The following is a 27,098-nucleotide window of genomic DNA, read 5'->3' on the forward strand; positions in this document are numbered from 1 at the left end:
TGTCCCAGGTCCTGTAAGATCATCTTAGGGTAACGTATGTAACTCCGGTTCCCTAAGAAGGGAACGAGATGCTGCGTCAGAATAGAGTTCCTTTGAAAGGGAACAGCATTTTAGAATGATTTCTGAAGGATCATGTGACACTGAAGACTGGAGTAATGATGCTGAAAATTCAGCTTTGCATCATTTGAATAAATTACATTTTAAAATATATTCAAACAGAAAACTGTTGTCGGCGCCAATAGCCCCATGGTTAACGCGCCGACATATAGCGCAACTGCGCCTCCGGCGACCCGAGTTCGATACCCAGCTCGAGCTCCTTTGCCGATCCCCTTCCCCTCTCTCTCCACCCCACGCTTTCCTGTCAAAATCTCTACTGTCCTATCAAATAAAAAGGCACAAAAAGACCAAAAACATAACTTGCAAAAAAATAAAATAGAAAACTGTTATTTTAAATTGTATTAATATTTAACAATATTACTGATTTTACTGTATTTTTTATCAAATAAATGCAGTCTTGGTGAGCATAAAACATTTAGCAATCTTACCAACCCCAAACTGTTTCAATCAAACTGTATATGTGCTAATAATCAAGCGTAGCATCAGTTCTGGCAGGTCACGTTAGTCAAGCTCGCATCAGCTGATCCACGTCTTCCTATCACTGTATACATATATAAGCTCCTTCAGTATTATCAGCAGATATCGTGTAGTTTCTCAGGAGCGAATTACCCTCCTCCCTCCCCAGCTCCACCTGTCGTCAGTCAGTATGGCATTCTGATTCCCCCTGAATCAGACTAAAATTCTCTAATTATGTTGTACATTAAAATTAATTAATGATATCTGCAATACATTCATGTTGGTTTATTGCTCGCAATTCTGAGGAAAAAAAAAATCAGAATTGTGAGATAAAAACTCACAATTATCTTTTAAATTGGTTTATTCTGTGTCGAAAACAAACTTCCATACTAAGAAGTGTTCTTTTACATTTGATTTCACAAATGATTTGTATTTATTTGTGCTATTTCTAATTTGCTTATTGTTCTTATTATATGACTGGCCATACACTTGTCTTTAATAATGTTTGAGATTTATATTAGTCAGTCTAGTTTATTAGTTAGTCGTTCTTTAGGCTGCTGATTTTTATTCATGGTTTTCAGCTGCAACAGAATGTTTGGCAAAAAGACATAATAAATACGTTCAAAATCTAGCCTAAATGTTAGTTTGACTTCTTTTTTTACCATGTTGGAATCAAAACTGGGAATTGATAAGACTTGTAATCCATAGGCAGAATTGGAATTGCTAAAATTCATACAATGTATAAACAGACATGGACTAAAAACCACAAAACCTTATTTTGATTGCTTCAAAAAAGTGACAAACCTACATCTACGTTCAAACTTAAAGGAAACGCAGATGAAACTTGAGGTGGAAAAACACACACAAAAAATTATGAAAAGGTATTTGTCAAATATGTCCCTTGACCAGGAACTGATACACCAGATGGCAACCTGTTAACATGTCCACTCACAGTAGGGGATTTCAGTCCCAAACATGTTTCACAACTGATCACAACGAGTGGCTTTGCTTTGACTCCAGTCCACCCCGAGGCATCAACGTGATACGACTCTGACACGACAAGCAGGACAACGCAGAGCCCTTTCGCGCACACACATACACACACACACACACACCCACCCACACACTGCCGCTCTCCTCCAACACATTCTACCACTCCTACACACACACACACACACATGAATAGAGGAGGCAGCTGACACCATATCAGGTCAGTATAATCACCCGAGAGTGTGACAATAAAAGAAGATAAAGGTTGGAAGGGATCAAGAGGAGGGAGTCGCTAGTGTGATTACAGCTGACATTGTCTCAGGAGGTTGGTCGCCATGGTAACCCGCTGTAGCCGGATGCTCCTTGATTGGCTTGCAGACCCCGTATCCCAGCAGCCCCTGCTTCTCCATTAGTATTCAGGGAGTTTCTCCTCATATGCTTCTTATCGGCCTGTTTTGCTCTCTCTCTCTCTCTCTCTCTCTCTCTCTCTCTCTCTCTCACACACATATACGCACCTATTTTCCTTCTCAACTTTCCGCTAATAGGAAGTGTTTGCTCTGTAAGTGATGAACTGACTGCTGAATCTGTACACACATACATGAAGCATTTTTCTGCCCACACAAAAACTGGAAAAATCCAGTATGACATCACACAGTTGCAGCCAATCAGAACATGTCAGATGCTTATGCTGCCGTCACGTGCAATCCGAAATTTCCTACTTCCCACTTCTGAAGTCGTGATTACGCACTCGTCGCATTTCAAGTGCTTCGTTGTCAGGAAGAACAGAAAACCATGGAGGACACCAGGTTTATTCTTGCCAATTAATTGGGAAAATCGTATTAAAGCCAAAATGATAATTAGCGAATATTTGGCAAACATCGACCACAGTCTCTATACTCAGCTTGGTCACGATTCTGGAATTTCGGGTCAAATACAGACTATTTTTGCTGTGTATAAAACATACAATACGCTTCAAATGATATGCACTACTTTAACAACAAGACAAGGCGGTGTATCGTTTGTGGAAAAAACGGGGGGGAAAAAGCAGTCACAGCCACAATCGTTCTTCCCTCCGCCATGTTTAAAGTTTGTGGCCCGTTCATCTCGGGAACTTGGGTATCAAAATTATCCTCAAACTTCCCAGTGGTAAATACGACTTGAGAGGGCGTTCGTCCAACTTTTAACTAGGAAACTTGTATTTACGATAATTGCGATAGCATGTGAAGGCAGCATTAATTAATATACAGTTTGTTAGGGTGGGATTTTAGGCCAATGAGATTTCACAGTGGGCGGGGCTACATAGCATGACATCACCAGGTGATCAACAAAATATTACCTTTTTATACGAAAATACGATTACAATTTTTTTTCATTAAAGTACAATAAAAGTCCGTTCACAAATTTATTATCATCGTTTGGTGAATTATCACTGTCAAAATCGAGTAATTTCAATAGCAATCCGCGCAATCAGGAAGCGCGAAAGATTTCCCCATGCAGATTTCGCAACAGGTTCAAGTTTGTCATGCAAATTCGCTGCATCGACCAACAAAAAGACAGAATAAATATGTTCAATATCTAAATGTTAGTTTGACTTAATTTTGAAACTGGGAATTGATAAAAATTTTAATCAATAAGCAGAATTGTAATTGTAATCGCTAAAATTCAAACAATGTATAAACAGACATGGGGCCCTATTTTAACAATCTGAAACGCAAGTATCAAGCGCGAAACGCAAGTAACTTTGTGGGCAGATCGCGGGCGCTGTTGCTATTATACCAGCGGGATAAATGACTCTTGCGCCCGATGCAAATCTAAAATGTGTTGGTCTGAAGTAGCTTCATTACTCATAGGTGTGGTTTGGGCGTAACGTGAAATAAACCAATCAGAGCGACATCTCACATTCCCTTTAAGAGCAGGCGTGCTTGTTCCATGGCGGATTGCTATTATAACAACGGATTTGCCAGACGCACGCCAGGAGCGGTTCACAGCCGAGGAGACCGACGTTCTCGTCAGGGCCGTAAAACACAGAGAAGTGACGTTGGGGATGGAGAAACACACACAAATTAGCTTCGGTTAAACAGGCGTATAATAATTTGGGTAAATGTGTAAGCTAGATTTATGCCTATTTTTTCACATCTTCATGGACACCACAATGATTTCCCTCGTGTGTTAATATTTTTCCTTGTAATAATGTATGGTTTTCTAAAAATGAGAGCTGCTGCGTCTGTGCGTAGATAAGCAAAGTGTATGCGCGTTGTGCACACGCTACATTGATTATGGCCAAGCATGCGCCCCTAAAATAGCATCTGAACACGGAATTGTTTTCTGAAACTGCAAAATAGCACCAGGGAACGTTTGCGCCGGAACACGCCTCCGCCCCGGGGAGCGCAAGTTCATTCCCTAATTTACCGACGTGCGTCTGTGGAGGGAAAAGTCCGCTGTGCGTCGGGTGCAAAATAGGAATGATACATGCTTCGGTATACAAAGTCAATTGCGCTGGGTGCAAGATAGGGCCCATGGACTAAAAGCCACAAAACCTTATTTTGATTGCTTCAAAAATAGCGACAAACCTACATATACGTTCAAAGCTAAAGGAAATGCAGATGAAACTTGAGGTGGAAAAACACACACAAAAAATATGAAAAGGTATTGGTCAAATATGTTCCTTGACCAGGAACCGATACACCAGATGGCAACCTGTTAACATGTCCACTCACAGTAGGGGATTTCAGTCCCAAACATGTTTCACAACTGATCCCAACGAGTGGCTTTGCTTTGACTCCAGTCCACCCCGAGGCATCGACGTGATACGACTCTGTAACAGGTTCAAGTTTCTCGTGCACATTCGCTGCATTGACCAACACAAAGCTGCTTGGTGTGAAGAACCTTCATACACCGCTACACTACAGATACCTTTATCCTTGTGAAATATCTCCGAACTTTTGCTAACGAGACCAAATCATAAGACCAGGAATAGGGCTGCATGATTAATTGAAATAAAACTGAATTTGTGCTGTTGCAAATAAGCAAAACAGGAAATGCTGCTGAGCTCATCAGATGAGTATCTCTAGCGAAGGAACCGATTGCTCAGCACATGAACATTCCCATGCTCATCTTGGTTTTGTGTTGTTTCTCTCTCACCTGCTGCTGACTTTGCTCCTCCAGGTTGAGCTTCACCTCCAGCGACTGCCGGGCCTCGAGAAAGGCCTTGCGGTGTTTGCGGTCGGCCATGTAATACGACATGACGCCCACTGTGATGGCACATAAGTAGATCACAATGTTGGCCAGCAGCTGCAAGACAGAACAGCACAATCATGACACGCATCCAGTGCTCTTACACAACCCTTCTTGACTTAGAGTCTAAGCTGTATTATATAAGCTATACATTTACGTATATGGCCAAACGTTTGGATTAATTACGATTTTTTTGTGATAGTCTGAAGATATTTGATCAAAATATGCAACTGTTTTCTACTGTAATAGATTTTGATCAAAGCTGATTTTTCAGCGTCTTCAGAGTCACATGATCCTTCAGAAATCAGTCTAATATGATGATTTGATGCTCAAGAAACATTTCTGATTATTATCAGTGTTGAAAACAGTTATTCCAAATACTGACTGCCAGTTTATATGATTTAGAAAACATAAATAATTGACATGAAAACAATAAACAAAGTGATTGAAATTACTGTCAAGAACTAAGTTAATTACAGTTAACTCATTAAAAACTACCATGATGTATAAATATTTTAAAATGTAAAATAACAGGATAATTTGTTTTCACCTTCCAGGAACAACACACACACACACTCACTCACAGAGAGAGAAAAACAAACAAACACATGATATCCCAAAATAGGCATTCTTTTTTACTTTTGACACACACACACACACACACACACACACACACACACAGAGAGAGAGAGAAAAACAAACAAGCACATGATGTCCCAAAATATGCATTATTTTTTACTTTTGACACACACACACACACGCACACAGAGAGAGAGAGAAAAACAAACAAACACATGATGTCCCAAATTATGCATTATTTTTTACTTTTGATTTTAGGGTGGAACGACCCAGACATTTTGTGAGATTCACTCTATTACAGAAGGACCTGCACTGCACAATAATGCCACTATGTTTTTGCTCTGTAATGTATTCTAATAAACTGCTTTCTGTGTTCCGTCTCTCGGGGGTGCAGAGTCTTGCTGAGTAAGAAGAGCTCAGCATCTCGACTGGACACCTGCCGGCCCTTCTGGCCCTTCGACCATCTTACGACTGCACTGCCACCGGCTGACAGCATCACACCACGCTCATATCAAGTACAACAATCACAACTATATTTACGATGCATCACCTGAATCTGATGAAAGCATGCACAGTCATATTTCATCCAAAAATCTAAATTCTATTATTATATTGCATCAAAAATTAAAGACCAGATGTTTTGGCTTTGTAACATTATTATGTTCATGACAAGATAAATGTAGGGCAGTACAACATGCCACCATGATGATGTTTAAATAAACTATTTAAATAATATATATTACAATGAAAAGAAGTCCAGTATTTTTCTTCAGCTAACTAAACTTATCTAAATGTATATATATCTACTTCATCTCTAGGTCGCTGGTTAAAAGATAAAAGTAAAAGATCCATAAAGGGGTTTTCACAGCCATTTTTGGTTCCCTAATATGTATTTTGTGTTGTTATTTTTTTTAATGCATGATGTTTTTATGTATATTGTTTACGTGACTCTACGTGGCCTCGTTAATTTTTAAATTGAAATTGAAATTAAAGAGCCTTTCAGTGATCAGTTCTGAAAAGAACCAGGTTTTTCCTCATTGTGACGAACATTTTAATAATCTAAATTCTAAACAATCATTTTCTACTATAACAAATCTTTTGTGGAATGGGAAGTTTCCATAGATGTTAAACCATCAATCTCAATAACGAACCCTTTTTAAGAGTGTATGGTAGCTACACTATATGGGGATTTTCACATGTGAGATCCCATGATTTATAAAGTAAAAATGTAATTCAATATAATTGTGAATCTTTAATTCAGTGTTTCTTCACGTATCATCTAAACAATCTATTTTAGTAAACAAAATGTAACACATTTCAAATTGTAACGTAGGAACCATTTCTCAAATAATTAGCACCATAAAAGACAAAACCGATTCTATCGAGAAATTAGTATTATGCATTAAATCCTAAATTTGATCAAATCTGTTTTAATATCTGTAACACTTTACAATAAGGTTCCAATTTGTTAACATTATTAACTACATTAGCTAACATGAACTGACAATGAATAATACCTCTAAAGCATTTGATAATTTTAGTTAATGTTAATTTCAACTTTTACTAATACTTTATTAAAATCATAAGTTAATATTATGACCTAAGCTAACAGAAATGAGAAGTTGTATGTGTCATTCGACATTAACAAAGATGAATAAATGCTATAACAAATGAATTGCTCTTTTTTACTTTATGTTAGTTAACATTATGGGACCTTAACCTATCTATGAACTAGCACAAACAAACATTGGAAGGTGGATTTGTAACTCAGAGAAAATGTTTGTTATACAGTAAGTACCAGTTATATATAAATATACTAAAATGCATGTGTTTGATAAACATTGTAGTCACTGACACTGAGTCTTTGACTTTCTCAGGTTTTAACACCAGATGAATCAGACTTTGATCAGAATCCTCAGAAGGAGCTGTGCTTCATCTACACTCTTCAAAATAAAGGTTCCCCACGGGGGTTTTCACAGCGATGCCATAGAAGAACCATTTTGGGTTTCCCAAAGAATCGTTCAGTGAACGCATGTTTTTCTTGGTGTGAAGAACATTTTAAAAAATCTAAAGACTTTTTTTGGTTGCCCTTTATTTTAAGGTGATGTACAGTAGTTGCATTGTACTTACTCAAATAAGTACTGAGTAATATTAATTAACTACATGTACTTACTATAGAGTTATGGTTAGGGTTAGTTACTTGTAATTATGCTTAATTTACTGTTCTTACTATAGTAAGTACATGTAGTAACGTGTAACTACATCACCTTAAAATAAAGGTGTCCCTTTTTTCATCCATTCCATGGATGTTAAAGGTTCTTCATGGAACCATTGATCCCAAGAAAATGTCTTTTTTATAGTGTAGAAGAAAAATTTCAGGTCCCACAAAGAACCTTTCAGTGAATATTTCTTAAAAGGAAAAGAACTCCATAGATGTTAAAGGTATCAATGCCAGTAAAGGAACTTTATTTAGTGTAGTGGAAAAAAGGTTATTTAGAATCTTTGTGGACTTCACACTAAGAAAAAAGAAATGGTTCTGTTCACTGAAAGGTACACTGATCACAAGAAAATTTATTTTTAAGAGTGTAGAAGAACAACTGTGGCGCCCACAAATAACCTTTCAGTGAATATTTCTTAAAAGGAAAAAATCCATGGATGGTGTTGAAACTTTATTAAGTGTAGTGGAGAAAGGGTTTTTAGAGACTTTGTGGACTTCACACTTAAAAAAAAGGTTCTTTAAATTGTACTGTTTACTCAAAGGTTCTTTGGGGAACCAAAAATGGTTCTTCTATAGCATCACTGTGAAAACCTCCTTTTTAAGAGAGTATAAAGAGTCTTTTGCGGAATGGAAAGATTCCATGGATGTTAAAGGTTCTTCACGGAACTATCGATCCCGCAAAAAAAGTATAGTGGAAAAGGTTTTTATGAGAGACTTTGTGGACCTTTTTTTTTTTTTTTAATGGTTCTTTAAATTGTACTGTTGACTCAAAGGTTATTTGGGGAACCAAAAATGGTTCTTCTACGGCATCACTGTGAAAACCTCCTTTTGAACTCTTTATTTTTAAAGAATCTTTTGTGGAATGGAAAGATTCCATGGATGTTAAAGGTTCTTCACGGAACCATCGATTCCAATAAAAAATGTTGAGAGTGTAGAAGAACAATTGTGGTGCCCACAAAGAACCTTTCATTGAATATTTCTTAAAAGAAAAAATTAGGTGGATGGTGTCGAAACTTTATTTAGTGTAGTGGAAAAAGGTTTTTTAGAGACTTTGTGGACTTCTTTAAATTGTACTGTTGACTCAAAGGTTCTTTGGGGAACCAAAAAAGGTTCTTCTATAGCATCACTGTGAAAACCTCCTTTTTAAGAGAGTATAAAGAATCTTTTCGTGGAATGGAAAGAGTCCATGGATGTTAAAGGTTCTTCGCGGAACCGTCGATCCCCCCAAAAAAAGTATTTTGGTGTCGAACCTTTATTAAGTATAGTGGAAAAGGTTTTTTAGAGACTTTGTGGACTTTTGTTTAAAAAAAAATGGTTCTTTAAATTGTACTGTTGACTCAAAGGTTATTTGGGGAACCAAAAATGGTTCTTCTACGGCATCACTGTGAAAACCTCCGTTTGAACCCTTTATTTTCAAAGAATCTTTTGTGGAATGGAAAGACTCCATGGATGTTAAAGGTTCTTCACGGAACCATCGATTCCAATAAAGAACCTTTAATTTTAAGAGTGACTCCCGCCATCTCTCGCTCCTCCTCTCCATCATTTTTCTCACCTGTCTTCCGAGAGCCGCTCCCTGAATGTCCTCTTGCTGCTGCTGGGCAATGGTGACACCGAGGACCAGTGTGTGTACGCCACAGGACACAGACGTGATCAGAACTATAGGGGTCAGTCTCAGCGGCAGCGTCAGAAAGAAGGAGAAGCTAAAGAAAGCCTGCCAGCCTACAGTATCACTGGGCTGATGGAAGCGGGCAAAGTTCAGTCCGAGGTAACAGAAGATCTGGGCCGCTATGAGCACCCATAAGGCGTAGGGCACCAGGCGGCGGGTCACGCGGTCGGGGAGAAGACCGAACCGGCACAACACGTACAAGAGCACGTCTGCTAGCAGTCCCACCGACGCCACGACCACAGACGCCAGCTTATCGCTGGAGTAAAGCACGGTGCACATCACGATGACGTAGCAGTCGAACAGGGCCGCGAACACCACCAGCACCAGCAGGGTCTCGTGCCGCTGCCGCCGGAAATACGTCTGGTAGAGGTTCTCCAGAGAGTCTGGAGCGAAAGTTAAACGCATGAACCGCGGGAGACACAGGCAGCAGCCAGAGCTGCGTACGGTCACCTCGTGTGTGCGTCCCACGGCCTGTCCCGGGTCAGAGGGCAGGGTCACCGAACAGTCCGCCGAATACTCCGCAGAATACTCCGGCTCAGAGAAAGCCCGGTTTCGAGGCATTCTGGGCGTTGGATTGTGAAAAACGCTATGAAAACTAGTACTCTTTTTGGGTTTTAATGCAACCGGCGCTCTAAGAACATTGTGCTTGGGTCGCTTGAAACGTGTCGGGTAACGTCCAATCCTGAGATCAGATCCGAAGTCGCCACCTGATTGTCATGGCGCATGTTTAGATCTTGCATGCATGTTCGTGGCATTGGCGCTTTGGCACTTCGAGAAGCTACACGCCTTTTGTTTTTCCTGATGTCTGCAAAGACAGGCCCCAGCAAGTTGGCGACAAAAAAAGGAAGCCGTTTACACGTCCATGAGACTCTCTGTTCCCAATCCAGGATCCAGTCTCGGTGTCCACCAGCGCTCACTGTGGGTTTCCATGGTGAATCCTCGCATGGATGAAGAACATCAGGAAGGAAGAGATACGACCATTGAACGAGATGTTTCGCCCCAGATCGACATGACACCCTGTGATAAGGAGAATAAAAAAGCTTAAATGGACAGAACAGACGTGATCGTGATCGGAGTGCGTATCGTGGCCAGATACAGTCTGTTATTATCATGCATTTCTCTTCTTCCTGTGCATTATCAGGATTCACGCAGGAAATACATGTTGCGCTCCCGAAATATGGAAATGCATTTTACAATACGCCGCTGCTGTCTTCTGTTATGCTAAGAAATGGTACATATATCCTGAAATTTTCACCAGTGAAATCACCACAAGACGTGCAAAACGGGATTTTCGCAGATGTTCAGTGACGAAAACGTGGATTTATTTATCTTGCAGCGCTGCCTTTATCCGTAACATATCCACATAACATAACACAGTCCTTCGAAGATGTAAAATGTGGCACAGATCAATCACAAAATCACCCGTAAAACGCAGGAAAATCACCGTATGCTTGATTCGAAGGCTTTTCCCCCCACCAAAAGTCATCAATAATCATCCGACTTTCCGTTTGAAGGATGAAAACAGAAGATATTGGCACCGTCTTCAGTTCTCCTGCCCTGATAGACCAAACCTGGCAGTTTTCATTGAGTCTGTGTATAAATACGGAGAGAATCAGTCGTCCTCACTTTCTAAATCCAAGCGAACATCATGTCCGATTCGTGGAGGAACCGTTGTTTTTGAGCCGGTTCTTATTAATGATTCATATGAACCGATTCTCTAAGCCTTAGAGAATCATTCTAATGGAGAAAGTTTGAGTTAAAGGGATAGTTTACCTCAAAATGAAATAAAGGGATAGTTCACCCAAAAATGAAAATGTTGTCATCATTTACTCACCCTCATGTTGTTCCAAACCCGTATGAGTTTCTTTCTTCTGTTGAACTCCAAAAGAAGATATTTTTAAGAATGTCGAAGAATGACAACTTTGTTATCTAAAATTCATAATCGAATTTAGCAAAATGTAATTTAATCAATTTAAGGAAGGAAAGGAGTTAGACGACATGTTGAAAGCAGAATGTAGGCTATGTCATGGGAAACATAGTTATAAGCAGCTTAAAATGCATATGCTTATACAAAATAAATAAGGACGTAAAATGCGCACAAGACTTTTGGGAACACTTTTCAGCGATGACTCGATTGAATCGATTCTCTAAATCGATCCTTCAGAGCGAACCGATTCGCTGAAATGAATCAGACTTCTTTATCGTACTATGGCGGCGGATTGCAATAAGAATATTCATTTGATTGTGCTGACGTATCTTTGTAAGTGTCCAAACACGCATCCTGTTTAATATTCATGAGCGTAACCTTCTCTATAGTAGGATAGTCCACTGGCCAGACTGTGTCAACAGCTAAAATTATTCAGCCCATCTTGTTGCAAACCCTACAGCAATTTTCTATGAATCTATAGCCTAAATTCAATGCAAAAAAATAAAAGTAAACCTTTGTTTAGGGCTTTTTACATTTAGGCGCTTATTTACAAACCTGTAAACACTCTCAGTGTAAACAAAATGTAAAGAACACGAATATATTGCTAAAGGATTCAAATGTAAAACACAAGTAGGCTACACATTGAATTGAAATCATTGAGATATTATTATAGTTATTTTTTTATTATTTTGAATGAGTTTTATTGTTGTATTTTCTGTTTTCATTTTACTGTTAGTTAGTTCTAGTAGTTTTTGTAATGTTTTGGTCATTTTTCCTTATTGTTTTTTTTTTTTTTTTTTTATGTCTATATCTTTTTATTTTTTATTTATTTCAGTTTTAATTAGATTAATTTAGTGCATCAAGTTGCAACTAGCTGAAATAAGTTAAATATATTTTATTTCAGTTAACATTTATTTTATTTTCAAGTAACAAAAATGTTTTATGCATGGTTTTAGTTTTAGTCAACTATAAGCCTGGTTTGGAGTGAGACGATATGAAGTAACATAAAGTCACATAATAAGGTTTTTAATTAAATATATAAATACCCAGATCTCTCTCTCTCACACACACACACACACACACACACAGGGAAGTTGCTTTACCGCAGCGAGGGCTAAATGTATGTGTGTTTGGATAGCTGTGGGCCAGTATTTCGCAGTTGAACAGGGCCATACATGTTCGAGAAGGGTTGCGTTAACGTTTATCAATAGCATTACATAAAATGACGTTTTAGCTACTGGTAAAACTGACGTTGACTGTCTGACACCACTGACATCACCTCAGGGCCGTATTGATTATTCCACTGAAACTCAGTATTGAACAAGTGATCAATAGTCAGGCAGCTGAGCTTTATAAAGCGCACAGAAGGCATCAGCACCACATCATGCCTGACAGATGCATCACATCACCTACTCAAGCATGAATGTGACATCACATGAGTTTCTGTGGATAATATCCTGAAAGCGCAGGAGTCACTGCTGTGCACCTCAACACTGTTTGCTGTGATTAATATATATTCCCAGGCTCTTGTTGCTAAGTACGCAGTGAGAACCCGAGGGAGACAGGGAGCATGGTAATTATTAAATTCGCTTTGCCTCAGAGGTTCATAGGGGAACAATTATGGAACACTTCATTATACATGTGGAAGTTTGGGACTTTAAAGCTTCAGGGAAAAGCAGAGTGAAGAAACTGACCTTTTAGCACCTTGTTTAGTCATTGTCTCTTCTGCAGCACTTGCATTGTCCAGTCCATGTTAAAAGCTCTTTGTTTACTGCAGTGTGAAACGCTTGCTCGGAGGGAGATCAGGGGGTTAATAGAGTCTCTGACATTGTGCTTCTGGGTTGTTGTAAATAACGTTTCGTAAATGTTGATTGCTGAGCCATGGCTTCTCATAACACCATTTTGTTTTCCTCTCTGCTATGAAAAGGAAAATAGCAATGAAACTCACTTCCACAAATCAGTGTTTAACTTTTTACAGTTGATGGTTGAATTAAAGCCTGAGGAGTAACTTTAAAAATGGGACAAAGCAGGAGAAAATAAAGAAGAAGTATCTATGTATGTATGTATAAATAAATAAAGCATATGTCCACTGTAGTATCATCGGTTTTGAAAGTACTTCTGAATATATATATACATATAGCTGAAATATTAGTGTTATCAAATTGATTAATCGCATCTGACATAAAAGTTTGTGTAAATATGATAAATGTGTGTGTATTATGTGTATTATTACTACACACACACATACACACACACACACACACACACACACACACACACACACACACAAATCAATATATATATATATATATATATATATATATATATATATATATATATATAAACCCAAATAATATATAGAAATGAATAGCTTAGGTAAAAAAGTGTAACCATATACAAAAAAACAATATGACCAAATACTTGCTGATGAAGCGACCCTTCAAAATGTATTTAAAAAATGTAATTCTTTACCAAGGTAAATAAATGCTACTATTGCCAAAAGGCAACTAAAATAACACAGAATGTATGGTACCTGGTTAATTGTTATGTTCCTTTCATTTGCATATAGGCTAACACTACTTTATGCTTTTATTTTATTATATAATATATACGTTATATTCATTGTTTACTTTAGTAGCTATGTAATTGAATTAAAACAATTAATTAATTTAATTTTGTGTAATTGTTATAACACTCAATTTCTGTAATCTGTGCAGGGCTGTTTAGCTCACGTTCAACAACCTTGCAAAGCATTTCAAACGAGTTTCCTCCATTCTGACTTCCGGTTGCATTATTACTACATGTATTACGGTCGCGCGTGTGACGCCGACACCGCGCGCAGGATGTGACGCTGTGCTGACGTGTATCTAGGGAAACCGAGGAAGTAGATGGTGGTTCTTTGACAAATGTTGTGAGAGATCCAGTGGGAAAAGACAGTGGCATGTCCACTAAACACGGGAGTGACTGTAGTAAGAGACTGGAGTGCGTTGGCAGACTCAGGTGCGGTGACCTACACCAACACTGACAGCTTTAACTGACATCTGCGAGGCGGCTCGAGCCGAGAGAGAGAGAGCGAACAAAGACAACAAACACACAGATATAAAACAGAGAGGAAGAGTTTAAAAGCTGAAACTGTCTCTCTAGTGTTGGTTCAAACCATAGACTGTAAAAAAAAAAGCGTATATAATGTAACATGTCTTGTTGACAGGAAATGTGACTGGCAAAATGAGAGAGATTAAGAGCAGATGAAGGTGCTGGAGTGAGTGAGTGAATGAAAACTCAGATTATATTGTTAAATAACAACATACAGTGATGTATGAACTCTAAGATATGTTCATAAGCCTCTGTGGTCTGGTTCATTACTGTTGTGGAGTACCTTTAACTCAAATATTTGTTGTAATGGAAGGAAATATGTCTATAAAAGGATACACTATACATTCAGAAAAAGCTCTGATCAAGTTTAGAAATAAAATTGTATTAATTACTTTTATTATTTATACATGAGCAGAAACTATAATCCTAGCAGGATGGACAGAGCTGAAGTAATTAGGCCAAGAACAATCATATTAGCTCATTAATATCAATGTTTTTAAATGTCTTTTGAAATCTGAGACTAATTTCTGAACTTTTATCAAACATAATGGAATATTTTAGACTGAGATATGCCATCTCATAACAAAACCTCACAAAATTCACTAAATCCATTGCTAATCTAATGATGTTCTGTTTTCCCACCTAAATGATGCCACTTCCTGAAATATAATTTTATTGAACCGGCTTTAGTTTTTTGAAGGGATATTATACAGGTTAAGGTTATGATCAGAATAGCGCACTTTGTATTTTCTGAAAACTTACACTAAAATTGCTTACTATTCCTAGAAATGTAATTAAAACAAACACGATTTTCTTCAAACATTAGTATCACGGTGACATTAATGTCACATTACAGTATGTAGCATGTGAGTGAAGTCCAGTTATCATCTCAGAAACAAATGCCTATACACACTCCTTTCAGAAAGCGTATGGACAGGGATATTGATGAATACTGATACCAATTAAGACTGGAGATGCTCCTATGTATCAACCAATAATCGCTATCGGCCGATAAAAGCAAATCGTTTTTATAAGTAGCCGATGATCAGGGCCGATTATATCCTGTCAATCAAAAGGGGGTGGAAAAATGTGTTAAGACTGCAACTCATACTTAGCCTGGAAATCCAGACCTGAATCTGAGAGATTAATGGTCTGGCGTCGACTATAAGCATGCATTTGAAAATCTCACTGCACGCAATTGGATAACACTACGACCAATCACAACAATAAACCCCATATGCTTAGCTACCAGCGGAGCTAACTGGTAGATTAGACTCTTACCGTATCCGGTCGGCAAAACAGCAAAAACGCCCTTCTTGCAAAGGAACGATTCGAGCGCCGTCTTCTGTTCCTCTTTTAGATAAAAAGCCAAGTCTAACTCGTTCATTGTAGCGGCCAAACAACTGGTGTTCATCCATAGCCATCTTGCAATGTTTACTAATGACTTCGACGTCACAGCGCTGTCGTCATCTGTTTAGCCCGCCTATATCAGATAACCCGATGTGATTGGTGCAGCTTGGATACAAGGGCATATTTAATGAGCATCATTACTGGACCCCAGAGTAAACTCGCTGAGCAAATTCAACTTGTGCTCTCGCGAGAACTCTCTGGATTTCCAGGGTAACTCATACTGTGTGTGAAGCAAATCTTTCTCGTGTTGAATTTAGGGCAAGCTAACGTGACAATAACACATTAACAGTTAAAAATAGCTTCATAAAAGCAGGCTGTATTTGACTCTGGCCAGGTTCGCTGTGTTTCCCGACACCAAACATTATTCCCATCTAGTAATCGCAAAGAGCTTTGTGCTCTCTTACTTCTGATAAGAAACAAGTCTCAGCTTTCAAATTCTGTCCATTTTATCACGAAATTCATACAATAAATGGCATTTTGACGCTCTTACATAAATGTGACGTGACAGATCGCTGTAGCACCTCAGTTCAAGCGGCAGCGCGAGTCTTTTCTTCCACTATAAGACGAGTTATAGCATGAAAAAACATAAAAAATATGTTGAAAAATACAGTACAACTTACCGAAATGTATCATGTCTCGTAGTCCCTCAATCAGTGTTTCAACAGCGGAAAGACTTTAATGTTTACTGTTAATTATATATGCATGTTAGAATAAATTTGCCATGAAGACAGGTGTTTATGATGCATACAAACATTTCAGTTTTTATTTAAGTATGATTATTACTAGGGGTGTAAGAATATATCGTGTCACAATATATCGCAATACAAAAATGCAACAATATGTATCGTGGATACTAGTGACAATATGTGTATTATTCACTCAAAACAAAACAAAAAGTTTTCAGAGTTTTAGTGTCAGTACTACAATAAACTACTATATATAATGTTGAATATAATGTATAATAATAATGTGGGGGATATTTGTGGGTCCTGATATTGCCAAATGTATTATGGCCTATATTATTATAAATATATCTAGCATATTTGTCTAAAAAAACTCTGTATTTTCAGCTTCAGAATCATGAATATTGTTATTCTGGTGTCTCTATTGTTCTGTTCATTGGGTTTCCAGCACCAAGTCCAAACAAAGTAATGTCAAATTTATCGTTTTAATCAACAATGAAACATTTTTTGTCAACCTTTTATCATATGTCTTAGAGTATCGTATCGTGATATGTATCGAATCGTGACATGAGGGGATCGTTACACCCCTAATTATTACATGTGAAAATAAATAGCAGTTGAATATGATAGTTTGAGCGCTGTTGTTAATTGTAACACCTAATATTATAGTGATGTACCACACGAGAGGGTTCCTGTATAGTTTGCAATATTATTTGGGTATAAAAGTATAAATCAAACTATCGGTATCAGCGGATATCTGAATAGTGGCGGAGATATTTAGTAGCGGTGCGTGTCTAATTAAAACAATACCAATTTTAACAGGGAATTTTCCACTTCTTCTTTTTTCTCTAATCATTAGAGAAAAAAGAAGAAGTGGAAAATTCCCTGTTAAAATGCCAATAGCATTAACTCAAACCACACTTATGTTCACTTAATTTTGGCTGTGTGATTACTAAAACTTACTAATATGATATCATCTGTTGAAAATGTGTTTTAATAGTTTATCCAGTATATCAAGAGATGTATGAGGAGGACATGACAGTGCGATGTAGGAACGAAGGATCATCAGTCCTCTGCGGTTCTGCACAACTCTATCACAGCAGCTTGATTTGCTTGTGTAACGATCAGTAATTTACTTTCAGACGAGAGTCCAGAGATCGCAGAGCATCATGGGTAAACGCAGAGCTCCTGAGCTGTACAGAGCCCCCTTCCCTCTCTATACTGTTAACATCGACCCGAAGACGGGACTGATCATCACAGCTGGAGGAGGAGGCGCGTCCAAGACCGGGATCAAGAATGGAGTGGTACTGTCTTTAACTAACCATAAACATGATCAGAACGTTTCTCAAAAACCTACAGCATTCAATCGTCTGATTGATAGTTTATACTTTTTTTTTTAACGAGTAAAAGGCTATTTATAATTATGTAATTATATAATTATAAAAACGTCCCCCTTCTGCTTGTGTTCGTGGACTAAAGCAACTTAGGTTTACTTGATTATACTTACATCTTTTTCTTTTCTTTTTTTAATAAAAATCATGTTCAAATGTGAGTATCAAATATGATCCATCAGGCTTTTGAGGAAGGTTTGTTTGTTCATCTCTCAATCATCACTGTATTGCGTTGCATTGCATTATATGTTTGAAACTAAAGAGCTTTGATCATAAAACGTTTAAATATCATCTTACTAAGACATATTAGAGTGACAACTGATATTTATGTGCATTTTATGTCAGTATTCGCTGTATAATGTTATGACGATCTCATTGATTTACATTACAAGCATCAGAATTTCATCTTCATTTTTGGTCACATAAATATCAGCATCTGAACCAAATTACATATTTTTTGCATAGTTTCAGATGTGTTTTTCTTATTCTTTTACATTATGCTATATCAGCCATAAAAGCCAGGTATAATATCAAATATGATACCCAACCAAACACATGAAAACTTTATTTTATTTATTTATTTTTGTGTTTGTTTAAAGGATAAGCCTTTAGTATATATAAGGTATTATAAGGGTACAAAGTAGAATTAGGTTATTTTATTGATTTCTTTTTAAGGGAAAAAATGGTCTTGTTTGGCTTCAAATATTCATAATGATCATTTGTTAAGAAGCTCCACTGTTTGGATTGTTGGTGTTTAATGTTGCCATTTCATTGCAGCACTTCCTGAGTCTGGAGCTGGTCGGTGGTGTGCACAGCGCCACCTTGCTGCACACTCACGAAACAGACACGCGAGCCACTATGAACATGTGTCTGGGTGGAGATGTGATCGCGGCGGGACAGGATGGCAGCTGTAGCCTGATGAAGTTCAGTCATCGTCCGGCCAAACAGGCTCAGAAACCTGCAGCCAAAGATGGTCAGTAGAGGCCAGATCAAAACATTGATGAGTTAATGGACCCTTTTCACATTCAGGGATTCTCGGAAGTCGTCATAGTCCAAACTACAACCAATATAATTGTTTCTTAATTAATTAAATTTGCCCTCACTCCATCAAATACACACCGCAGCGTTAAGATGATCGACTTTCCTTCCCTATTGTGGCGTGTATCCGAGTGAAACAGCTTCCGTAGTTTTAATGTCAAGGCAATAAAACACAAAGTATATTGTTATAAATGTACTTTTTTTTTTATGAACATATACAGTACCTGTCAAAAGTTTGGAAACATTTGTTTTTTAACGTTTTTAAGTTTCTTCTGCTTACCAAGGATGCAATTAATTTAATTAAAACACAGGAAACCATAATATTGTGAAATATTACAATTTAAAATAACTGTTTTCTCATTTAATGCATTCAAAATGTAATTTATTCCAGTAATCCAGTCTTCAGTGTCACATGATCCTTCAGAAATCATTCTAATATGAAGATTTTCTGCTCAACAAACTTATTATTATTATCATTATCAATGTTGAAAACAGTTAACATTACATTTTTTGTGGAAATGGTGATACTTTTTTTCAGGATTTTTTGATGAATAGAAAGTTCAATGAACAGCATTTATTAAATGTATTAAATTTATTAATTAAATGTATTCAAGTATTTATTAAATATAAATCTTTTGTAACATTATAAATGTCTTATCTGTCACTGTTTTTTTTAACCTATTTAATGCATACTTGATGAATAAAAATATTAATTTCTCTCTTTTTTTAAATCTTACCCCAAATGTTTGAATAGTATCATTGTTTTCACAAAAAATATGAAGCAGCACAACTGTTTTCAACATTGATCATAATCAGAATTTTTTCTTGAGCAGTGAATCATCATATTAGAATGATTTCTGAAGGATCATGTGACACTGAAGACTGGAGTAATGATGCTGAAAATTCAGCTTTAATCACAGGAATGAATTACGGTTTACACAGAAAAACAGTTATTTAAAATTGTAATAATATTTCAGTTTTTACAGTATTTTGATGAGATAAATGCAGCCTTGGTGAGCAGAAGCTTATTTCAAAAACATAAAAAAAAAACGCTTCCAAACTTTTGACAGGTATTGTAAAAAAACTAAAAAAAACAATGTTAATAACAGTGGAAACACATCATCACAGTCTGTGAAAATGGTTCATAGTCATGTATACCCATTTTCATGTATCTAATATATAAAAATAAAATAAAAAACTTTCCCATTGCACTTGTTAACAGGGGCGGGAGATAAAGGTGCAGCGAGGAAGAGAGGAGGGAAAGGCCAGAACGCAGATGGAGGAGGAGGAGGAGGAGACGCGCCCCAGATGAAGCAGGACTCTCCTCAGGTCTCAGTGGAGGATGTTGCTGTGGTTCAGGGAGACCTCAGCCCACAGGACCCCTGCGTGAAGTGTGTGCGCTTCAGTGCTGACCTCACGCTTCTGCTGAGCGGCGGGGCCGACGGCTACGTCAGGGTGTGGGAGGTGAGCTTTCCCATCAGTCTGTGTGCTTTCTTCCCCAAGCACTGTCCTTGTCTCAACACGTTTCCTCTCTTTGCAGTTCCCCTCTTTGAAAGAGAAGTTTAACTTCAAAGCTCACAATGATGAACTGGAGGATATAGACATCAGTCATGATAAAAAGGTAGCTTGTGTGTTGTTCAGTGAAGATCTTTATTAAAAGCAACTGAGAACTGCTTCTCTATTGTGAATATTGTGCTGATGTTGGCTGTTTCACGTGGTTTGGCCAATTATTATGTTCTCTTTCTTAATGTAGCACATTGTCACGGTTGGCCGTGATTTCGCGTGCAGCGTGTGGAGCGGCGATCAGCTGGCCGTGGGTTTGTGTTGGCATGAGAGCATGCCTCAGATCACAGAGAAGACGTACCGCTACAAGGCTTGCAGGCGAGTTGTGCACACTTCCTGACAGATGCCACTTTACATGAATAGGGTAAAAAATAGGGCTTGAGTCATTTTGGACTAACTGGAGTGCTGAATGACTTGGCAAAAACCGGCATCATAACATCTAGGGCTGTCACGATTCCTCGATTCAATCTGAGTAATCTATTTTTAAAAAATCCTTGATTGCAATTTCACCGTGTCGAGTAACCGGAAAAATACCGGAAGGGGAGCATTCCACGGACAGGAATCCATGAACCGCATTATTAGATCGTTTTCTAAACATGCACGACATGTTAAAACAATATACAATCCATAATAGCATACTGCTATATAATTACGTACTTATTAATTCAGACAATTTAATATATGAAGAGTTCAGATGCAAAAGCCTCTAAGTGCCATTTGAAATTTTCTTCTAGAATGATCATTTTTATCAAGCTCGTATATTTAAATTCAATAATTTCACTTAAATGGCAATGAAAATGACCTATTTATTGTCATTTAAGTGAAATTACTGAACTTAAATATACAAGCTTGATAAAAATGATCATTCTAGAAGAAAATTTCAGATGGCACTTAGAGGCTTTTGCATCTGAACTCTTCATATAGGCCTATATATATATAATATGCGCTGTAATTATTTACATGCGTGTACGTTACGTGCGTCTCAGAGCGGCTCCGTTCCCAGTAATGAACTTATCATTTACGTGCGTGGAGCTCGTCTCAAACTCCATCTCTGCGTGTGTTCATCTGGGAACGCAGTATGCGCCATTTCACCTACGCCAATATGTTTCTAAACATGCAAACTATTGTTCAACGCCACTTCAAAATAAAAGTATTTAAAAAATTTAAACCCTCACTGTGAGTTGGCATGTTTTGAAACATGATGTCCACACATTCCTGTTCATAAAGAAGTGGCCAAATATTAAAGGCACACTATGCAGTTTCTGTTCTTCTCAAACAACGACCCCTAGAGTCGCTGTGGAGTTCTTGTATTTAAGGTTACTGTCGTAAAAACCTCACACAGAGCCGTCAGAACCTCACACAAACCGCGCTTTCTTCGTCGACTCTGCCATGATTCACGTCTGAAATGCGTGCTGGTGTCTTCCATAGAGGATGCTTCATATGTTGTTGATGTATGTGACGTCGTGCCGTAAAGCAAGTCGTGATTCTCGCGAGATTTGTCGGGGCGCCACCTCTCAAACCTGCATTGCTGGTTTTGTCAGCGGCGTCCCCTTAAACCACCCCTCCCCCGCTATCGGGATGATTCGCCCTACTACGAGATCGTTTACCATCGAAATTACTTCGAAGCTGTTATATTAAGGTACAAATCTTACATAGTGTGCCTTTAAGTTAACATTTTAATTAAATGTCGTCTTGCCAATATTAAACAAGGATTTGATCTTGTATGTGTAACAACAACAATCACCAGGCCGTTGGCGCCTGGTACACATAATGTACATTAGATGATTGTGTATATTATGCAATTTAACAGTGCTGTTTTATAAAACCTTATGATAACTTGCTTTTGATACTTTATTTGAATTAAATATTATTGCCTTATTGTTTTTATTATATATGTATTTTAAGTTATTTTAAAGGACTAGGTCTTTGCTTAGGTCTATTTTTATTACCACACATCAAAAATCGGATTACTCGATTAATCGGCAAAATAATCGACCGATTACTCGATTGCTGAAATAATCATTAGTGGCAGACCTAGATCATATACTCCTGGATAGTGGCTCATTTCGAGTCAGAGTGACCGTCAGGCACGTCAAGTGAGTTTTGATTGAGTAACTTGTAGATCTGTGCTGACTCGGGCCACGGACTGTTTCAGGCGCTTCAGTTCGAGCTGGTGAGTGGTGAACTGGTTCAACTAACCAGGACATCAACTCACAAACTGGACGTCACAAGTCACTAGTGCTGTAGAAAAAAAAAAATTGGATATCATCAAAGTGTACCCTATTCGTGGAAAGGGCCGGCTAGTAACAAACAAGAAGCTGTCAGATGAACTGATGTTTTGTCATTGTGTTTTTGCTTCACTTGCTTAAAAACAGGTTTGCAAACGTAGAGGACCAGAAAGATGCTTTAAGACTCTATACGATCCAAATCCCTCACAAACGGGAGCGCAAACCCCCACAATGCTACATCACCAAATGGGACGGTCGCGCTTTCCTGCCGCTGCTCACGAAGCCTTGTGGAAATGAAGTTATATCTTGTCTTGCAGTGAGGTAGAGGGAATATCTCTGTGTCTCTTATGCAGTAATCAGCGTTATGGTGAATTGTCATGTATTTCATGGTTGTGTCGTGTGTTATTCCTCCTCAGTGACTCGGGAACATTTCTTGGTCTTGGAACTGTGACGGGTTCTGTGGGCATCTATATAGCGTTTTCCCTGCAGGTACAAATCATGTGCCGTTTCACCAATCACTTACAGACATTCACTGTGTTCCTGAACCTGTTCAGCTGCTTTCATAGGCAGCATTTTAAGACAATATAGGCATGATTATGCTGTTCTTTAAATACAGTAAAAACAATAACATTCTTATGTATTATTAAAACTTGATGACTGTAGAAATCATTCTAATATGATGATTTGATGCTCAAGAAACATTACTGATTATTATCAGTTGAAAACAGTTGTGCTGCTTCATATTTTTGTTTGATGCATATTTATCAGGATCAGGTTATTGTAGTTAACTAAAACCTTAAAAAAATCAAATAAACATATATATATATATATATATATATATATATATATATATATATATATATATATATATATATATATATATAAATTTTTTTTTTTTTTTTTTTTTTTCAGCTAGGCGACAAGGCAACATTTCTCATTTGTATGTAGTTTAACTTGATGTATTAAAATAACTAAATCTAAAACTGAAAATAAAAGTGATAAAAACTATATAGACATATTTAACAAACAACTGACAATAACAAAACAAATGACAAAAACACAATCAAATTACTAAAACTAACTAAAATGAAAACAGAAAATATAAAAATAAAAACTAGGTCAAAATATTAATAAAAACTATAAAATTATCTGAATGATACTAAAATAACTGATTAGGATTCTTTGATGAATAGAAATTTCAAAAGAACTGCATTTATTTATTATTTATTTGAAATAGAAATATTTAACAACATTATAAAAGTAATTTTTGGTCAATTTAATGTGTCCTTGCTGTATAAAAGTATTACATTTCTTTAAAAAAAAAATCATTTGAATAGTAGTGTAGATAAAAAAAAAATCGATTTCTTAATCTAATAATAAATGGACTGTTTTACTCAATATTTGTGTATAATTATAACTTGAGTATCTTAGCACTTTTAGTATGATGCACAAAGCTGTTGCCTATTGAAATCATTTCAGCTCATATGAGGTTACCCCTGTGTTAGGATGCTGACTTAGTAGTTTGCTGCCTATTTACACAGTAGACAACAAGGCAGCTCACTGGGTCTTGAAGCAGAGCCAGTATATTAGTGCTGACCTGCTCTTCTGATTCTCCCTCCAGAAATTGTACTACATCCAGGAATCTCATGGCATCGTTGTCACAGACCTGACGTTCTTACCTGACGCTCCTAAAAGTAAAGCCATAAAGGGCGATAATGAAGTGGTGATGTTGAGCGTAGCCGTCGACAGCCGCTGTCAGATGCATGCGCTGTCCAACCGGAGTAAGTATGGCACGATTGGACTTAAAGTTGCACAAAAGTACTGCATGAATCAGATGGTAATTAAGCAACATGGTACGAGAGACCTTGCTATTATCGCCCAGCTCTTTAGATAAAGTTGCTTATATAAGGATGTCCAGCTTTATATGCATAAATACAGTATACTCATGTAAGGTGATATATATAGTATATAGTAAATCTCACCTGTTCGATTGCTTGTATTGTCACAGAATGTAAACTATATTATTTCCCAGCTCTGATCTGCTAAATGCAACTAAAAGGCATGAAGATATTAAGATGTTATAAACATTAACATCATGATTTCCTGTAAAGCTTCTTTGAAACTAGACTCACCGGCCACTTTATTAGGTACACCCGTCCAGCTGCTCGTTAACGCAAATATCTAATCAGCCAATCACATGGCAGCAACTCAATGCATTTATGCATGTAGACATGGTCAAGACGAACTGGTGAAGTTCAAACTAAACTAATGGTCCGAAAAAGAGAAAATATCCAGTGAGTGAAACCGCCTTGTTGATGCCAGAGGTCAGAGGAGAAATGCCAGACTGGTTCAGCTGATAGAAAGGCAACAGAAGCTCAAATAAGCACTCGATACAACCGAGGTCTGCAGATTGAGAGCATCTCTGAACGCACAACAGGTCCAACCTTGAAGCAGAAGAGCTCCAGCAGCAGAAGACACACACCAGTGACACACATGTCAGATAATAACAGCAAACAGAGGCTACAATTCACACAAGCTCACCAAACCTGGACAATTGAAGATTGGAGAAACGTTGCCTGGTCTGATGAGTGTTGATTTATGCTGAAACATTTAGACAGTAGGGTCAGAATTTGGCGTTAACAACATGAAAGCATGGATCATCCTGCCTTGTATCAGCGGTTCAGGCTTCTGCTGATGGTGTAATGGTGTGGAGGATGTTTTCTTGACACACTTTGAGCCTCTTAGTACCAATTGAGCATCGTTTAAACGCCACAGCACACCTGAGTATTGTTGCTGACCATCTCCATCGCTTTACGACCACAGTGAACCATCTTCTGATGGCTTCTTCCAGCAGAGTAATGCAGGTCACAAAAGCTCAAATCATCTGAAACTGGTTTCTTGAACATGGCGATGAGTTCCCTCAACTCAATGCAATAGAGCAGCTTTGGGATGTGGAGGAACTGGAGATTCACATCATGGATGAGCAGCCGACAAATCTGCAGCGAGTGTGTGAAGCTCTCATGACAATATGGACCAGACTTTGGTCTGGAGGAATGTTTCCTGCAGTTGCTGAATCTACTCCATGAAGAATTAAGGCAGTTCTGAAGGCAAAAGTGGGTCAAACCCGATATGAGCAAGGTGTACCTAATAAAGTGTCCAGTGAGTGTATGTGTGTAAAGCATTATACAATCTAACCTGACTTTTATTAGTCTTTTATTGACTTTAATCAGTCAATCAAGCCATTGGTATTTTGTGTGACATTTAATTGTTTTAAATATAAACTTAAATATAGTCTTTTTTCCATATCAACATAAGTTAGAAGAACTTATTGTTTTTGTACACTGTTAAATCAGGCCGTGTTGATGTGTAAATAACGCGGTTATGTTTTTCAGGATCGTTCCCGCTGTGGCTGGTGCTGTTCTTCTGTGGTGTGATGGTGGTCGGAGTCATTCTGCTCCTGCAGGCTCTCTTCCCGGGATTCATTTAGTGTTGCGTAGGAACATTTCACATGCTAAAATGACTCTCAAACAAACCTGGATCAATGAAATTGTTCTAATTAATTGGAAATAATAATGGAAATGGGAATGACCGTGTTTAGCATCATGTTTTAACTGAAGTATCATCTCTGGAGTGTGAATTTGACCTCTGAATTCTTATGAATCAGAATTGATGAAGAATCTGGGCATTACCTGAAGATTGAGAGAAATCATTGAGATTGATCATTCAGGATAATTGAAAAACTGGTTGGAAACAGGACTGGATTTCCTCATAAGGACGTCTCCTGCTCCACCACCATGTGTCAAGAATGCCTTTTAATGTAATGGAGGGAAAAAAAAAGATATATGTATGCAGGGAAATTCAATAGTGAATTTTTTTTAATATTTAAAACCATGTAAAAATATAAATATACATCTGAAACCATATGCTGTTGCCAGCTCTGTCCAGTTATTTGTTTTAATGACCCTACAATTTCCATTAAACCATCAAAATATAAGAAAAATATTATATTTTTTTTTTAATATTTTAAATATGAGGGAAGAACAAAGCACTAAACCTGGTTAAGGTATTTATCTGACAAAATTATTTTGCATAGAAACACAAAAAGCTCACAGGAAAAAGCTTACAATGACCACATCATAATCAGTTATTAATATTTTGTTGGTTCTCTCTTATTTTGCACTTGTTCACAATTTCTTGGTATGACAACCTGGCCAAAAATGATGTCAGCAGAATTTAAAGGGTTAGTTCACCCAAAAATTAAAATTGTGTCAGTAATTCCTCTCCCTCATGTTGTTCCCCGTAAGACTTTCGTTCATCTTCAGAACACATATTAAGATATTTTTTATGAAATCTGAGAGCTGTCTCACTCCTCCATAGGCTGCTAGGTAATCGATATCGATATGAAAAGTTAGTAACGACATCGTTAGAATAGTCCAAGTGACTACAGTGGCTCAACCTTAAGTTTATCAAGCGACGAGAATACTTTTTGTGCGCAAAAACAAACA

At 37.6% G+C, this 27,098-nt stretch overlaps 2 protein-coding genes across 2 annotated transcripts in view; one reads left to right on the forward strand and one right to left on the reverse strand.

The window, feature by feature from the left end:
* The window catches only part of adcy3a (adenylate cyclase 3a), a 52,348-nt gene extending 41,490 nt beyond the window's left edge, over positions 1–10,858 (reverse strand). Inside the window, exons 1-2 of the mRNA XM_084386087.1 lie at positions 9,147–10,858; positions 4,705–4,854 (exon numbers count right to left, since the gene is read on the reverse strand). Of these exons, the coding sequence (XP_084242213.1) occupies positions 4,705–4,854; positions 9,147–9,821 (825 nt within the window). The 5' untranslated portion in view covers positions 9,822–10,858. The remainder of the gene's footprint in view (positions 1–4,704; positions 4,855–9,146) is intronic.
* Positions 10,859–14,013: 3,155 nt separating this feature from the next.
* Positions 14,014–26,514, forward strand: preb (prolactin regulatory element binding). The gene is made up of 10 exons (XM_084435691.1): positions 14,014–14,187; positions 17,516–17,677; positions 18,542–18,737; positions 20,025–20,266; positions 20,343–20,423; positions 20,556–20,683; positions 22,741–22,914; positions 23,010–23,082; positions 24,215–24,374; positions 25,986–26,514. Exons 2-10 carry the CDS (start codon positions 17,543–17,545, stop codon positions 26,078–26,080), a joined length of 1,284 nt encoding a protein of 427 aa, XP_084291817.1. The 5' UTR covers positions 14,014–14,187; positions 17,516–17,542; the 3' UTR covers positions 26,081–26,514.
* Positions 26,515–27,098: the final 584 nt, after the last annotated feature.

The sequence above is a fragment of the Rutilus rutilus genome, assembly GCF_951802725.1.
Source record: "Rutilus rutilus genome assembly, chromosome: 17".
NCBI classification, from domain to species: Eukaryota; Metazoa; Chordata; class Actinopteri; order Cypriniformes; family Leuciscidae; genus Rutilus; species Rutilus rutilus.